This window comes from Apis mellifera, linkage group LG13 (assembly GCF_003254395.2).
Source record: "Apis mellifera strain DH4 linkage group LG13, Amel_HAv3.1, whole genome shotgun sequence".
Taxonomy (NCBI): Eukaryota; Metazoa; Arthropoda; class Insecta; order Hymenoptera; family Apidae; genus Apis; species Apis mellifera.
In genome coordinates, this window is record NC_037650.1 from 8,740,375 (window position 1) to 8,758,213 (window position 17,839).

The window sequence follows — 17,839 nt, forward strand, 5'->3', positions numbered from 1 at the left end:
GTGGAAAAATGCATAAAATTCGTAAGATTTATTTGAAAATTAATGAATTTTTTATGATTTCGAACATTTTAATTTTTTTTAATATCGTGATAATATCGATTTCGGTAGATTTAAAGCTTTAATTAAATTTTTATCGAATGTATTCAAGTATGTGAATAAAAATCTAGCTATTAGAATGGTCCAATAATCATTATCATGTTTTTCGACAATCAACTAGAGAAAAAAAAAGAGATAACATGAGAGGATAAACTTCCCACACAAAAGATTTATTTTATTGATAAGGAAATAGTGACTTCCTGAAGTATTCCATATATTTTATATATGTCTTCTAGCCTTGTCAAATATAAATGAAACTATTTCTAATTTTAGTTATTTTAATTTGATTATTTTCTTGTTGAACATTCTTTTTTTTTAAAATATACTTTTTACAATTCAAATTTTATTAATTTACTACAGTTTTCTTTTATTTGTAATTATTAGAAATGACAACAAAATAATTAAATACAAAAATAATTTTAATGAAATTTGATAAATTAAAAAAAATATCATTTCATGGATTTTCTTTTATTGAAGATTTAGAATAAATTATATGATAAAACATTATTTTTCTAAATTATTTTTATGGCTAATAAATTCTTGATAAATTTTTAATCATTCATATTTAAAATATTTCAGATTCATATTCAAGTCAATTAATATCAAGTCAAATAATTTCCAAATATCATGGACAATGGTAAAAATCCCAAGTTGAAGTGTCTTCATTATTCCCCAGATAAATCTTGATTTTAATGGATATCAAGATTCAGAGGAATTAAATCAAGACAACATAGAACAAGAGATCGCGAGGGTGAGTAATTAAAATATTATTAATGTCGATTTCTTCAAAGCATCGTGCCTTTACACTGCTATATCTTTTAACGCACGAACGACTTTAAAATTGCGCTTACTTTTTGTTTCTTCAAGTTCCGAGACGAAGGTAACGCGTTTTTCTTTTTTTATATATCACGTGCAAAAGTTACGTAAATATTTATTTTCGTGATTGATTAATATTTAAAAATACCAAGGTTAGAAAAATGCAAATTTTGAAAAATTAAAGATAAAAGTTTAAAAAGTGGCAACGAAGCAAGGTTACAATGTAATATTTCCGTGAAAAATCGAATCGATGATCCGTGAACGTATTTTATATCGGCGAAACGAGAGAATAAGAAAGGGAACAAAAAAAAGAGGTACTTATAGGATTGAGAAAGCTTACAGAAATTGCGTAGTCAGAAGATTCTTTATCCATGCATAAATATTGAATGATATACTTTGCCGAATTTTAGGAAACTCAGTCATTCTTATCAGAAAAATGACAAAAAGCTTTATTCATTGACATGAAATGATAATAATGTTACTTTTATATAACTTTACTGTCATACTTATTTTTATTAAGTTTTTATTAAAACAACATAGGAAAGTAAATAGAAACATTATATAACATTATATTTATGAAACATTATATAATATTTAATATTTAGTATTCTTGAATATTATTTTATTACTTTAAAATAACTTTATTCAATATACTTTTAATTTAACAAAATTTATCAAACTTTAATAATTTATTAAACATCTTATCTATCTCTTGGAAAATTATAAATCAATTATCAATCTTCTCTGAAGTTTAATAAACTTTCTTAGATGAATTTTACAAAATAATTATATAATGATAAGATTTAGAATCTCCAACATGAGTTTCTTTAACTTAATCCTTTGACTTTAATAATTCATTTTATGGAATATAATAATTTTTTTATTTAATACAAAACTAAAATCAAACATAACCTCTTTTAATCTTGTCATAATGAATAGCATTGCGGAAATGAATTCTAATCTATTGTTATCACCATCCTCTGTATCTTTGTAACGTTTCTTCCAAGAACTTTCTATCGTTCCGGTTTTTTAGTTAGTTATTTCTAGTTTCTTCACTATAAAATTATAAAAGAACTATGAAAAAAAAAAAAAAAAAAAAGAAAGAAAGAAAGGAAAAGAAATTGAAACCAACGTTGAAAAATGCAATTCTCGTACTAAAATCAATTCTAAGGTAGATACGAATTGTATATTTTTACGTTAACAATAGATTTGCATGATAAAAAAAGTCGATTCCCCCTAATCTACGGGCATATCCGCTAAAAACGTCACGCTGATGAATATAACCGTAGTACCGGACTAAGCGATAAAAATATTTTACGCCGTTGCATTTCGTTTTACCGTTCCACATTTGAAAATACGGTGGAACGTTTTATCGTGGACTTTTAATTTTCGCGATTTTTAAAGTAATTTTCGCGAGCTCGACTCCTCATATCCCTTGGTTATCACGATGTCCCGAATTTTCTAAATTCGAGCAAGCTTTCACCTCTATTCGCGAATCATTCTATTTTAATCCATTTTAACAACCATCGTGCCATTCGAAAAATGTCCCGTACAATTGGCAATTGTATATTTGTACGTTATAAATTTATCAACATTTTCATCGTCGATCTGTTTTTTTTTTTTTTTCCATGATATTTCGTACACGAATTTTGTACAACTTTGTATAAGAATGGGAAAGGAACATTTTTAAAATGTTAAATATAGAAGAATATATACACTTATTCAGATACCAAAGTTCTATTGTCTATCGTTATCTAAAGCGTCCAGTTATCGTATAATACGCGTGTACAGAGATATCAGAATCGAGTGTACGATGATTTGTGCATTTGCGAATGCATAAACGATCGTCCGTGAAATTGTACAACACCTTTCGTCCATTGCAATATATCGTTTCAAACGATTTATGATCCTTTTTCTCTTTATCTTTGATCGATAGAATCATGGATGACAATGAAACGGTTACGATTATTTTGCCATTAGACGTTAGAAACCTAAAATATATAGATAGGATGAAACGATAAATGGAACATTTATTCACGTGTTATTATAATTGTAAATTTGAGACAATCTAATTGAAAAACTAGGTTAGAATACCAGATCGAATGATTTTGATAATCTAGTGATATTGTTGCTTTGCGAAATAAATCGAGATCCGGGAAATAATTTAATTCTATCGTTGACATGTCGTTGAATATCAACGACGATTATTTTAATTTTCTTTTTATCGCCCAACGATATATATTTTTTGATATGTGGATAATACATTTTTCAATTTATTATTAACAACGATATATAACAAATTAATATACATTATTCATAATGTATAGAAAATAAATATATTTCATATCTATTTATCAATACAAAGAGAAATAAATTTGTTAGGTTTGCAATTATTGCAATCTAAACTCGTCATATACACATTGTCGATTTACAAAGCTAGAGAATTCGAAGCGAAAAAGACAAAGAAAAAGAGAACACATGGCGACATCTAGCGATGCACTACGTCACTATTTTTGATAAATCAAACGGAGAAACAATAATAAATCCTCTTTATCGAGGAAGTTCGAGCGTCCGAAAAGCTGACTTGATCGCCGATGTCGTTCGAAATTGATGCACTCTCGCTATGATAAAGTTGACTATTAATTCAACCTACTCGAGAGAAGGTTGGAAAGAGAAAGAGGAGTAAGTGGACAGAAGAGGAAGAGAGGGAGAAATAAGCCCCGTTAAGCCTATGAATGCTCGCCCAGCGCCGATAACAGAATTACTGGTGAGGGCTGTTTACACCGAGGCTAGTGCAGCCGCGTCGAGGGCAGCTAATTGTTTTAACCGTCCGTACTTAACTACGCGGCTCAATAAGTCCCGGATTTACCTACGGAGGCCGTGACACAATCACGGTTTTAACGAACCGGGCGATAACACTCGACAATTTTGGGAATAAAAATTGGAAAAAATGGTCGAGAAAAAAAAGAATGCTCAACTTTGAATTAATCTAACTAAATAGCATATCTTAAATTAGATACAACGGAAAAATGAAACTGAATAGGAATTAAGAACGAATAAAATTTTATATAGAAACGAACAAATTCTAAAAGTATCTTTCAAATCGAATTTTCAATTCGGATCAAGATTCATCCTATATCTAGAAATTTTTTTTTTCCCCCAAAAATTATTTTCAACAATTCTCTTACCAATGAACACTTACTATTTTCTTCGAATCCGAGCTTTCTCGAAATTCGAATTAAATTAAGGAAAGAAGAACGTTTTTTTTTATTAAACAAATTCACAAACATAATTCACAGTCTCGAATATCAAAATTATACTTTACCTCGAGCAGTTGAGTATCAGGATTTAACGTTCATTAGAAAGTGGCTTAAAAGCAAAGACACTTTGAAGGAGTGGCAAAGAACCATCGATCCCTCAAAACCGTAATAACATAACACTGAAATGAAACGAGGTCGAGGAATTGAATAAGAGAAGACGAGAAACGATACCAATCTCCTCCTTCATAGTGGTAATAATAATGTCGAAAGTGATTTAGCTTGTTGCCGGTTTAACAAACGTTTTAATCAAAACTGCGCTCGTAAACCCTGCGATTCCTTTTGTTATCGTTTTCATGCGTCTTCAGAGGATATTATGCATGAAAGGGCAGGAAGAGGGGGACGAAAAGGGATTTAAATTCAACGTGGCGGACGGATGACTCTCCCGGAGGAAAATGAAAACCGTCGGTCGCGGTGCTTGGTCTTCGCGGAAACGTTTGCGATTCTCGAAGGATCGGGGCCGGTGGAATTCAAAGGAAAGTCCCTGAGGGGGGGGGGGGGCTGAGGGGGCTACAAGTCCTCGCGTCGTTCCTGGCAAGCATTACGAGCGGCCAATTCTCATTTCAAGTTTCTTCTTCCAGAACTTTTAATTCTGCAAGTTCGACGATATTTAATATAATTTTATAATTTTATAAAAAATTGAATCTCGAAATGCAGGAAAGAGTTAATTTTATTTCGAAACAAAACAAAGCTCTAAAGATCAGAAAAGGTTACGTACAATTTTAAATATTTCATATGGGGAGTATTAAGAGAAATTAATTTTTTTTGACTAAAACAAATACGAGGATTCGACATTTCGAAACGGGAGAGTTTGTATGTATTGTTTGGAAGAATCGAAGGGTAATACTTTATGAGGTGAGGAACCGATGCACTCAATCCCAGCCGGCTGCTTATACTCTTTTCTTCGGGCCCGTAGACTCTGAAAATCGGGTTTGCAATACAATGAGGCGCTTTCGAGGTAGCGTGCAATGTTGGCACTTGCCAACCGAAGGATAAAGTTTCCTCTGAATTTCCCGCACCGCCCCTGGCAGGAGACGAGTTTACGTGGATTTGCTCCAATCAGAGTTTGTTACGTACACACGCGGCACGTAGTTACCAATGAGAATAGCTATGACATTTTCCGGCGTACGTCCGCAATACGTGGTCGAATTAATATTTTACTTTTTAGATGTATCCTGACCTATGACCTTTGAGAACTCTTTTTTTTTATTTTTAAAAATCTTTCGTAAAATTGCAAATATCGTGAAATTATGGCGAGGAATATTATTTATAAATAATTAAATTCAGGATATATATAATAATATAAGGGAGCTAAATTTATATAATTTTTTTTTGTAGTAATAAAATTATTAATATAAATTTAGAAATTAAATGTTAAACGAACTTATTAATATCTAGTTTTTTTAGAAATAAATTTAATTTAGATATAAATATTTTAATAAATTAAATTTTAATTAATTTATTAATTTTTTATATTAAAAATTTATGGGATAATCTATAAATTTAAAATAAAAATTTAATTTTTAAATATTATAGAGATAATATTTTTCTTTAATTTTAATAATTTAATAATTTAATTTATTAGTTAATAATGATTTAATTTTAAATTTTATTTTTCTATAAAAATTTATATTTTAATTAATAAAATATAGAAATAATGATTAGATTAGTAATAAAATTTTATTTTTTAGTATAAATTAATGAATTTATACAATAAAACAAGAGGATATAAAATCTTATACGAAGAAAATTTAAAATTCTCGAAGATTTGCAGAACTATATTGAACAAAATTATTTATTTATTCTAAGTAATATTTTTATCCTCAGTTCAATTCTCTTTATTTTCATTTTTTATTTTTTAATCAAACGTTTTATCAACGTACCGAAAAAGTTGGCGAGGAGAAGATGAGAATTCTCTCAATCACGATACGAGAGAGATTCGAAATGCAAGCGATAGTTTCTTTGTCGAAGCTCGTCCTCGGTTGACAGCCGATGCTTGTAACACCGAACCACACCAGTTGCCACAAAAGTAGTAGGAACTTTTAATTAGGTGCACACTTTGACGCCGTGGCTTCGACGTATATCGAAGTGACCTGACCTCGGTGAAGGATCGATTCGTCGCCGTGCTTTCGTTTCCTTCGTTTGTTTGAACAGAATTTACATGCGTACGAATAATCCAATAATTCTAAATTCTTTACAACCTATATATATTTCTTACATCAATATTAAAGTATAACATAAGAAGAAAGGATACTTGTAAAGAATAATTCAAATCAATTTTTATTTATATCCAACAAGAAAAAATGAAATATTGCAATAAGGAATTAATTTTAAGAAGAAATTTCAAAGGAGGGTCAATCGATTCGCAAGAAAGTTTCAATTTTCGTGAATTTTGCGTCCCTTGGCCGATGCTAGTAATAGTTCCAGCCCGGAACGTTTAATCACTATGAAATTAGGATAACCCTTCTGGTGCAGGGTCGTGATTAAGCCAAACCTGCAGACTCGGCCACCTATGATGTGGTCTTTCAAAGTGGATGTAAACACCACGTTGGAGAAAGATGCAACGGCGTGGTAGGAGAGCAGAGGAGGACAGGAGGCATTTGGTAGACGGCTACCGTAATCAAAGATCCACTGTTGCGATATCGAAAGCCTTCAAAGTTGGAGGCCACCCTCCTCGATGCTTTCCATTTTCCAAAATCAAGAATTCGATTCTCGAGAAATTACATTTACAGTGCATTTCGATGCATTTCGATGCACTTTGACGCGACGGTGATTAAAATCGAAAATATTATCTTTGAAGAATTCCATACGATATACGACGCCGCATAAATGGTGGAATTATCGATTGAACTCGGGCAAACTGAGTGCTTGAGAATGTGCCTGGATTTTTACCAAATATAAAAAGTTTGAATGGAAAATATTGAATGAAAAAGAAGCGGCAGGGAACGGTGTTCGTGACATTCACTGTTTGCCAAATAACCGATGGCAGTTTACAGTTCCGCCGTATCGAGCGCATTTTTATTTTTCTTCCATTGAACGGCGGGCTACCGGAAGTCTCGTGTAACCAGATCCAATCTTCTCTTTTGACTTTTTTTTCATTCATCGGTTCTTGTACACCGATTACGATTTGCCATTTCGTTCGATTGCTATCATTCTCTGTAATTTCGTTTCCAAGACGAGTTTTCGATACGCGATTATTGCTGAATCGCGATATCAACGCGGTATAATTAATTCGAACACGAACGAGATGCACATTTCCACATCGTGCACGCGTTGAGAAAATTATGTAATCTGGAACAGGTTTTAAATGATCGATACGAATAACACATTGAAAATTTTTCGATCTTTAATCTAATTTCTTTTTTTTTTTTTTTAGATTAAAATTATACGATTAAAATATTTCGATGTTTCTCGTCAATTTTATTTTTATATAATATCAAATTCTTATGATCATAAGACAGTGGAGATTATATCAGAGGATCTGATTTAAAGATCATTAATCGATCACAAAATCCTCTTAGATATAATTAATATATATTTATATATTCAAATGATTTTTGCACGATCGTTATTTAAAAAAAAAAAAAGAAAAAGAGAAACTTCAGATAGGTTTTTTTCGTGAACCATTTTGAAGGATATTTTTTTTTAATGGATTAGTAAATTTGCATTTTGATCAATATTAAGCGTTACCTATCTATATTAATTTTTAATTCTCATGTATTTCCACTGATTAATTTATTAAATTCATTATTATGAATATTCATAATATTGCTATTTACGGCTGATTTATATTTCAAGAGCTTGATTAAATTTTCACCATTTAACGTACGTATTATTTTCTTTAAAACGACATAATCCACAATGAACGCGATCTCTTAATCTTTTTCACCAGCTGAACAAATCTCTATCTCTCTTAATCGAGTCCAATTATACTAAACAACCTGATAACCGACCCTTTTTTTCAATTGTATTATCAGGAAGGGGAGGAGAGGGAAATAATAGGAGAAAAGGGGAGGGGGAAAAAAATTGGTTCGACTCGAGAATATTTTTATTGAACATTTAAAGCAATACATGTCGTTAAGTGTTTTCATAAACTTGGTATCGGGAGCTCGCTCACTGTTCGAACAATTATTATAGAATAACTTTACTTGCGCGAGTTGCTCGCGTGATCACGGGATTTAATTAGCTGCACAGGTTGGTCCCAACGGATTTTAATATCTCACTCTGTGCTTCTCCTCCGTTCTAATAATCCTTTCCCCCCGTTACTTTCTTTTTTTCCCCTCCTTTTTCCGCGTAAGAAAATAAGAAACGAAAGGCAACAAGAATTCGAAGGCAACCGGTCGATCGATACGTTAGCGTTAAATTGGACGTGAAATTCGTTCGCGTACGTATTTATATTTTTCCACGTGCGCTTAAAATGTATAAAATTTTTTTTCAGGAAACGGCAATTCTCTTTTACTTTCGATGAATCATCACAATTTTTTTACTCCTCTCCTCTCCTCTCCTCTCCGTGAATATCCGTTGCGGACACGTTGAAACGATTTCAACGATCAATCGAACGATCCTGTCTCTCTCTTTCTTCTCTATGCCTTTAAAGAGCCTTTTTCAAAGATGATTTGAATTTGTACACGCGATACATAGGCGAGTACGGCTTGACCTCTCCGTCGCTATCGCCATCGTCTCCCGTGGGATCGTCCTTGTCCGGTTTCGAGGATCGATATATTTGACTTTTCTCGTACAACGGTACTGCTGCTGGAAGAAACATCGAGTTTAGGTTTCCTGTTACTGCGTGGTAGTATTAGTTTGTCGGGATAAACCCAACAATGAATTAGTTTCGTTTAAGGGCATTGGATTGAAATATTTGTTAAATCAAATTCTATATTGAATGGAAATATACCTATTTTTACGAACTAAATTAAGATTTTTTTCGTTTAAACGTAGAAAAGAATTTTCTTTATAATCTTAACATCTTCGTTAATTTAAATAATACAGTTTATTTTTTTTTTATGATGCTATTTATAATACCTATCTAATACCTATAAACCCAACAATGAATTAGTTTCATTTATTGGATTGAAATATTTGTTAAATCAAATTCTATATTGAATGGAAATATACCTATTTTTACGAAATTAAGATTACTAAATTAAGATTTTTTTCGTTTAAACGTAGGAAAGAATTTTCTTTATAATCCTAACATCTTCGTTAATTTAAATAATACAGTTTATTTTTTTTTTTATGATGCTATTTATAATACTTATTTAATACCTATAAACCCAACAATGAATTAGTTTCATTTATTGGATTGAAATATTTGTTAAATAAAATTCTATATTGAATGGAAATATACCTATTTTTACGAAATTAAGATTACTAAATTAAGATTTTTTTCGTTTAAACGTAGGAAAGAATTTTCTTTATAATCTTAACATCTTCGTTAATTTAAATAATACAGTTTATTTTTTTTTTATGATGCTATTTATAATACTTATCTAATTTGCCTATATTACCTATCTAAATTCTAGTTTAAATTCTAATTTTTTCTTAATAAAAATATATATATATAGAATGATTCTTTAGAGATTCGATAATTCTCAACGCAATTCTCAATTAATAATCATGCAAAGCAACGTTGAAGATTTGTAATTAATTTCAAACGTTAAAAGAACGCGTTCTTTTCTTTTCCTTCCTTTCCGTTTCTTCCGTAGAAAAATAATATTTCCCGGCAATTTTATCGATATAAAATATAATTATGTTCGCGACACAATAGTTCCAATAGAAATTTCACGGGGAAATTTTTAATTAAGCGGTGCAAAGTGGGAGCTTTCCGGCTGTCCACGAATATTTACACTCTCGAAAAGGAGAATAATGTAAACCGTGGACCCCCGTAGTTTCCCGCAAATACCTGTAATTAACACGTAGCAGGTGTGTACCTAGGTACATATACATACATATATATATATATAACAGAGTGGGATACGTACGAGACAAACTCGACCTCCCCCTCTCCGCCCTCTCGGAGTTTTTCAACGGCTGCGTGTCGTCCTCGTGTTCTTCCGTGGCCGTGGCACATTGGGGATGAAGCGAAAAATCCTCCGCCACGTCCGTCGTTTTTTGCGGGGTCTCGTAATTTTGAAGCGGCACAGTGCCGACTACTATATTTGTTCGCAGTTTCAAGTTCTTCTGAAACATTCTGTAGTACCACTCGCTCACGTCTACGCAGGCCTCGACCTTTCGATGAAAAAGAGAAAAGAAGGGAAAAAAAAAGAAAGATATTCGTTTTAATATTGGCAGAAAGCGTGTGTGTGTTCAAGCTACGTTTAACGATCCGATTAATTTTAACGAGAAATTTTCTTTTTTACTTCGTTCAGAGATCTTACGTCTCGCGGAAACTGACAATGGTCGTTTAACGTTAACGAGGGATTCCATTTGTAACCAAATGTAAAAAATATATGTTACTATAATATAAAAATATATGTTATTATAAGATTTTTAATTATATCTGTGAATAATTGGGATGATAATTTAACTGGCGTGATTAATTATTAATTGAGAGAATATATAGAGAGAAAAGATTGGAATTTTAAATTAGGAATTAATAGGAGATTGTTCCAAAAATTCTTCTCGAAATATTTTTCTTTTTAAATCTATTTTCCAATCTATCTATTTAATATTCTAGAATATTATATTAAGCGTAATCATAAATCTGATTAATTTGGAAAAATGTGGAAGAGGAAAGATAGAGGAGAAAGAATTTTTGAGACAATTCTCTTATACGATTACTTTCTCCGGCGACAAAAAAAAAATAGCAATTAATATGGAGATTAGAATAACCGAATAAGGGGAGGTTGTTTCCGATTTTTATCGTGGTAAATATACGAGACAGCCTCACTTTAAGCGTGTACAGAACGTCGATGATGTTGCAGTGGATCATCCCGGTGGGTGGTACTGCAGGAACGTCAAACGTGACGTCGTACGTATCGGAGTCTTTATTAACGGGCTGTTCTACTTCTACTATGATCTCTTTGTGCTTACGCGACTTTTCCGTTGAGTGATAAGACACCACCTGTACGAAAATATCCACCATTTAGAACAATCCGATCCTCGGACAGATAGATCTAATATAAAAGAAAATATATCCATCTGGGCCATGACCCAGATAGAACTTTTTTTTTTTACTGCAATGTACCGCCGCGTCGAAATGTGCTGTTCTTTCAAGCAAAATTCTAACTCTAACTCCAGGTAAAGATAAAATTCCTGTCTAAAAAAAACTCTAAATTTTAACTAAGACGAAAAAAAGATTATGCGACATGCGATAAAAAAAAAGCAAATTATATTCATAATTTGTTTATATTATTATAAGATAAAGATAAAATTCCTGCGTATTTCTACATTTCTACCGATATAATATATTACAACTACTCTTTTATTTATTTTAACTAAGACGAAACTAAAAAAAGATTATGCGACATGCGATAAAAAAAAAAGCAAATTATATTCATAATTTGTTTATATTATTATAAGATAAAGATAAAATTCCTGTGTATTTCTACATTTCTACCGATATAATATATTACAACTACTCTTTTATTTATTTTAACTAAGACGAAACTAAAAAAAGATTATGCGACATGCGATAAAAAAAAAGCAAATTATATTCATAATTTGTTTAATTACGATTATTAAGATACTTATGAGGAAACTGAGGGTTACTTTTTTGAATACGATTCTAATTTTGGTAACCACAACTGTGGAGAGGTTCGTCATGAGTATGGTGATCGGTATAGCTTGGCCAGGGACGTAGCCTCGAACCGGAAGTGACATGGACACGGTGAGGGGTTCTGTTTGCCCGATGTACATCTTCGATTGTTTGATATTTATAGGCAACTGAAAAGATCAGTTTCAACATTGTTCTCTGTAATTTTAAATTGCGGTTCAATCTTTGCGCAATTCAATCCTTCCAATATAATTAATCAAATTGTTATTATTGAACAAATCAAGGACTTTCCAAATTTTTATTCTCTTTCGATTTTCTTCTTGCGAATCAAAAAAAAAAAAAAACAAAAGATCGAAGAATTTGAAAGTTAAGAAAAAGCGCAACGATCGAGCGTTTAATTCGAGTAAAGACGGCATTGCATCCCGTCGAAATGAAAATCGCATCTCGAGGGTGATATCATTGGTTGTTAGATTTCTACTCACGGGAGCGAGAGGATCTCGATTAAGGTCAAGAATAGGAGCCACCGTGAATGGAATAATATTGGTGGAAAACCGATAAATGGTCGTTACGTCCAACAATGCTCTAATCGAGTATCGTACTCGTCCGTATCGGCCCTCGAAGCTGCACGGCAACTTCTCCGGGAGCGTTAGGCTGAACGGGTACACGCCTCCAGTTATCACAGATTTTTCTTTACCATCTACTCGTGACGAGAATCTGTTAGACATCTTCCCATCCCGTGTATATATCTTCTTCGCCTTGTCTTTTTTTTTTTTTTTTTTTTTTACTTACCGCCGACAACATACGTTTCCACGTGGAGATAACTCTCGAACGCTGAAAACTTACGTCGAATGCCAGCTGATCGATCGGTGAAATACACTTGAGCCTCCCCCTTGCATTTTAGCCTAATTCCTGCGTGGGGAAAGGTGAAGGTGAAGGAGTGTTATGAAGAAAAAAGAGAGAGAGAAAGAAAATAGTTTATCTTCAACCCTCGTTGGCCGATCTGAGTCTTTGTTGAAAAAAAAAATAAATTTTTCTAAATATATAGATATAAGATAGTTTCTTATTCGAGAAAAAAGAAAGAAAAAAAAAGGAAAAAGTAATGGCGAATACAAATGACTCAGGTTGGCCGCGTAAAGTTAAAGTTATTCTACTGGTACAACTCCATTTATCCGAATCCGTTGAAAGGAAAAACAGTTTGTACAAACGGAGTTCACCAATTCGTTGCCTGATTTTTCGCTCGGAATTCGCGTTTAGAAATTCTATCGGCAGGAGTTTCGTTTAATTGGATATTAATTAAAACTTCGTTATATGATTTCTACTTGCACTAAGATATTCTACCGAATACGTTATGCGCAAGCATTTTCTATACAGTGATATTTTTCTTGAAATATCGATTATAATTCTTTAATATAATTTAATATAATTTACATTTAATCGATATGTATATTTTGTTATGGAATAGTTTACAATTTATCGTTGTAAAAAAATGTTCAAGAAATAACTTTTTAGAAAATGCCAGAACATATCTTACGCAACGTGATGCAATATGCGCCTATAAGACCTAATAGATCGAAAGTAGATTGAATGGAAAGAAATGGAAGAATTATTAATTAAAACAAGTCTAATCTACTCTAATCTATTAATAAAAATCTTTAACAAGATATTAACAATTCTATCATCTAATTGAAAAAACGCGGATTCAAGTTAAGATTCAAGAAAAATCGATTGAGATGTTCAAACAACAAGTGTGAGAGGGGAGAGGGGGGGAAGAGACAAGATCTGGATTTAGCAAGATTTCGAAAGATCTGTTAAGCAAAGGGCACGTGCAAAACGCATATTTAACTCAGCAACACCATATTAGACACTGTTTAACGATCCGTTTTCTAAACTTAGAAAAGGTCCACCTCGTGAATGCGCTACTCTACGTATAGCGGACACTCTTTTCTCCGCTCTATCCATTCTAAAAGCGTTCCTGCAATACCAGAATCACGGTACATCGTCTCCCGTGTGACGTGTATTCAGCGTGGCAAAGGCGTTTCAGGTCACCCGTTATGCAACTCGATCGATCGTGCCACGTTTGGCACGCATTCGACTCCGGCGGGGAAGAAAAATTTTTTTTTTTTTTTTCGATCGCGAACAACACCAGAGAGAATAAATATATCCTGGTTGATCTCCGTGCCTCGTTACCAATCGAATATCTTCCACCTATCCTTCGACGTAGCTTTCGAGATAGAGAAGGAAACTTTTACCAAAACTAGAAAGAGAGAGAGAGAAACTGTATCACGATAACTCTTGTTTCCGCGACACAAATTTATTCGCGACGAATAATAAATTTTTCGAAGATTAATCACGACGTCTGTTCGAAAAAGATATAGAAGAAGAGATATCCATCTCTACTTCACGAATATCAGATAAATTTTAACAGTTCTGACAAACAACGCTCGTCGAGAAACAACTTTCTCCGATATCCACGGTGGAGAAAGCTTGCCCCGAATCGTTTGAGTCAACGCTGTCGTAGCACAACAAGTTCTCTTCTTATTTTCGACGCGATCGTTTTTTGATTAAATTCCGTTTCTTTTTTTTTTTTCAAATTACCCTCGAAGAGTTACCTACCCAAAGCGTTGGTCGGCTCGTCCAGCTCCAAGTGGACGTTCCCCGAGATCTGATGTCCGCTGTAATAGACCTTTTGAGGGTGATCGAGGAGTATATCGATTCGTCGGAATCCGATACTGCACCGCGGAGAGACAGACAGAGAAACAGATTCGTGAAACTCATCCCACTTGTACGGTTAATTAATCTTTTTTCGCTCTACCTTTTGGAGAGAGTCTCGGCGATCGACCGATCGGTTTCGGTCTCCTCGTCCTCCATCCTCTGCCACGTGCGTGTGTACAACCCCCTTTTCGACGACCCTCTCTCAACTCATCAATCTTCCTTCCCTCTCCTTCCTCTATTTCTATTCAAAGACACTTTCTTGCACTTGCTATCACTTTCTCGATGTATTTCACCACGTTCGCAAAAAAAAAAAAAAAAAAAGGATTTCTCTCCTCGAAGAAAAGAATCACTCCCGTTTAACTTAATTCAGAGCACCGGATGCTCGACAACGGATTCTCCGAGTATAAGCATTCTCTTCGAACACGGCCGCGTGATATACACCGATAAATCTTTCGATTAATGACGACGTTGAACGAGTTATCCCGGAACGAGGGATCTATATCGTCGCGGCCACAGTCAACCTTCGATCGATGGGAGGAGGGGGGGAGGGGAAAAAAAAAAGGGAAAAGAAATCAAAGGCGCGGACGCGAGGAGGACTGGGTGGTTGGACTAGGTAACCGGTTAAGGCAGCAGTGAGATGTTTGTTGACAAGATTCCAAAATTGCAGCAGGCGAGTCCTCGAACGGTGACGCATGCGTCTTTTGGCTCGCCAATATGGGACGGCGACATCCCGTCGCGATCCCAACCTTTGCTCTTTCGCCTCCCCTGGCCCGGATAATCGAAGGACCCTCTCTCTCTCATCGGTGCGAGGAAGCTCTTCCTCACAGGTAGATGCACGCCGCAGTGGCGTAACTGTGAATTAAGGGCGGGCCGCGTAATAGGGGCACCCGTATTATCGACCATTCTCGCGATCACCTGAGAATCGGGGCGAGACTTGCAGTGTTTAAATTCTGCCGCATCGCTGCCACTTCTCTGTTGGCGTTGATGCGCCATTCCAAAATATCTTTCGAGGGAAGAGATTAATTTCGATCGAACGTCTCTCTTCTTTTCTCTTCTTTCAGAAATTTAGATCTTGGTGGGATAGGATTCGTGGATGAATATATTATTTTTCTTTTTTCTCTACATTAAATGTATAATTATGTATACATTTGATGTATAATATTTAATTCTTTAATGGATTGAAGTTTTGGATTGATAGTAATAAAGAAAGGAATCAGTTCGCCATTCCAAAATATCTTTCGAAGGAAGATTAATTTCGAGCCGTGATCGAACGTCTCTCTTCTTTTCTTTTCTTTCATAAATTTAGATCTTGGTGGGATAGGATTCGTGGATGAATATATTATTTTTCTTTTTTCTCTACATTAAGTGTATAATTATATATACATTTGATGTGTAATATTTTTCTTTAATGGATTGAAGTTTTGGATTGATAATAATAAAGAAAGGAATCAGTTCGCCATTCCAAAATATCTTTCGAGGGAAGAGATTAATTTCGATCGAACGTCTCTCTTCTTTTCTCTTCTTTCATAAATTTAGATCTTGGTGAGATAGGATTCGTGGATGAATATATTATTTTTCTTTTTTCTCTACATTAAGTGTATAATTATGTATACATTTGATGTATAATATTTAATTCTTTAATGGATTGAAGTTTTGGATTGATAGTAATAAAGAAAGGAATCAGTTCGCCATTCCAAAATATCTTTCGAAGGAAGATTAATTTCGAGCCGTGATCGAACGTCTCTCTTCTTTTCTTTTCTTTCATAAATTTAGATCTTGGTGGGATAGGATTCGTGGATGAATATATTATTTTTCTTTTTTCTCTACATTAAGTGTATAATTATGTATACATTTGATGTGTAATATTTTTCTTTAATGGATTGAAGTTTTGGATTGATAATAATAAAGAAAGGAATCAATTCGCCATTCCAAAATATCTTTCGAGGGAAGATTAATTTCGAGCCGTGATCGAACGTCTTTCTTCTTTTCTTTCATAAATTTAGATCTTGGTGAGATAGGATTCGTGGATGGATATATTATTTTTCTCCCTTTTTTCTTTATATTAAGTGTGTATAACTATATATACACTTGATAAAATACTTGTAATATTTAATTTTTTAATGGATTGAAGTTTTGGATTGATAATAATAAAAAATTAATTTCGAGCCGCGATCGAACGTCTCTCTTCTTTTCTCTTCTTTCACAAATTTAGATCTTGGTGGATGGATGGATATATTATTTTTCTTTTCTCCTTTTTTTCTTTATATTAAGTGTATACAACTATGTATACATTTGATGTGTAATATTTAATTCTTTAGTAGATTGAAGTTTTGGAATGATAATAATAAAGAAAGGAATCAGTTCGCCATTCCAAAATATCTTTCGAGGGAAGATTAATTCCGAGCCGTGATCGAACGTCTTTCTTCTTTTCTCTTCTTTCAAATTTAGATCTTGGTGGGATAGGATTCGTGGATGGATGGATATATTATTTTTCTTTTCTCCCTTTTTTCTTTATATTAAGTGTGTACAACTATGTGTACATTTGATGTGTAATATTTAATTCTTTAATGGATTGAAGTTTTGGATTGATAATAATAAAAAATTAATTTCGAACCGCGATCGAACGTCTCTCTTCTTTTCTCTTCTTTCACAAATTTAGATCTTGGTGGATAGATGGATATATTATTTTTCTTTTCTTTCTTTTTTCTTTATATTAAATGTGTATAATTATGTATACATTTAATGTATAATATTTAATTCTTTAATGGATTGAAGTTTTGGTAATAATAAAGAAAGAAATCAATTCGCCATTCCAAAATATTTTTCGAGGGAAGATTAATTTCGAGCCGTGATCGAACGTTTTTCTTCTTTTCTTTCATAAATTTAGATCTTGGTGAGATAGGATTCGTGGATGGATATATTATTTTTCTCCCTTTTTTCTTTATATTAAGTGTGTATAACTATGTATACACTTGATAAAATACTTGTAATATTTAATTCTTTAATGAATTGAAGTTTTGGATTGATAATAATAAAAAATTAATTTCGAGCCGTGATCGAACGTCTCTCTTCTTTTCTCTTCTTTCACAAATTTAGATAGATCTTGGTGGATGGATGGATATATTATTTTTCTTTTCTTCCTTTTTTCTTTATATTAAGTGTGTACAACTATGTATACACT

The 17,839-nt window shown here is 33.0% G+C and overlaps 1 protein-coding gene across 4 annotated transcripts; it reads right to left on the minus strand.

The window, feature by feature from the left end:
• Positions 1–8,259: 8,259 nt before the first annotated feature.
• On the minus strand, positions 8,260–15,295 carry LOC725542 (arrestin domain-containing protein 17). 4 transcript variants are annotated; one of them, XM_006564060.3, is made up of 8 exons: positions 14,759–15,295; positions 14,560–14,675; positions 12,736–12,855; positions 12,429–12,643; positions 11,925–12,116; positions 11,122–11,295; positions 10,214–10,460; positions 8,260–8,981 (listed from the first exon to the last, which is right to left on the minus strand). In XM_006564060.3, the coding sequence occupies exons 1-8, from the start codon at positions 14,812–14,814 to the stop codon at positions 8,821–8,823; spliced, it is 1,281 nt and encodes a 426-aa protein (XP_006564123.1). In that variant the 5' UTR covers positions 14,815–15,295; the 3' UTR covers positions 8,260–8,820. The 4 variants fall into 4 exon arrangements, with proteins under 4 accessions (XP_006564123.1, XP_006564124.1, XP_001121375.2 ...); XM_006564061.3 differs by having other exon boundaries at positions 8,260–8,978; positions 14,759–15,292; XM_001121375.5 differs by having other exon boundaries at positions 11,943–12,116; positions 14,759–15,289.
• Between the last annotated feature and the right edge of the window lie 2,544 nt (positions 15,296–17,839).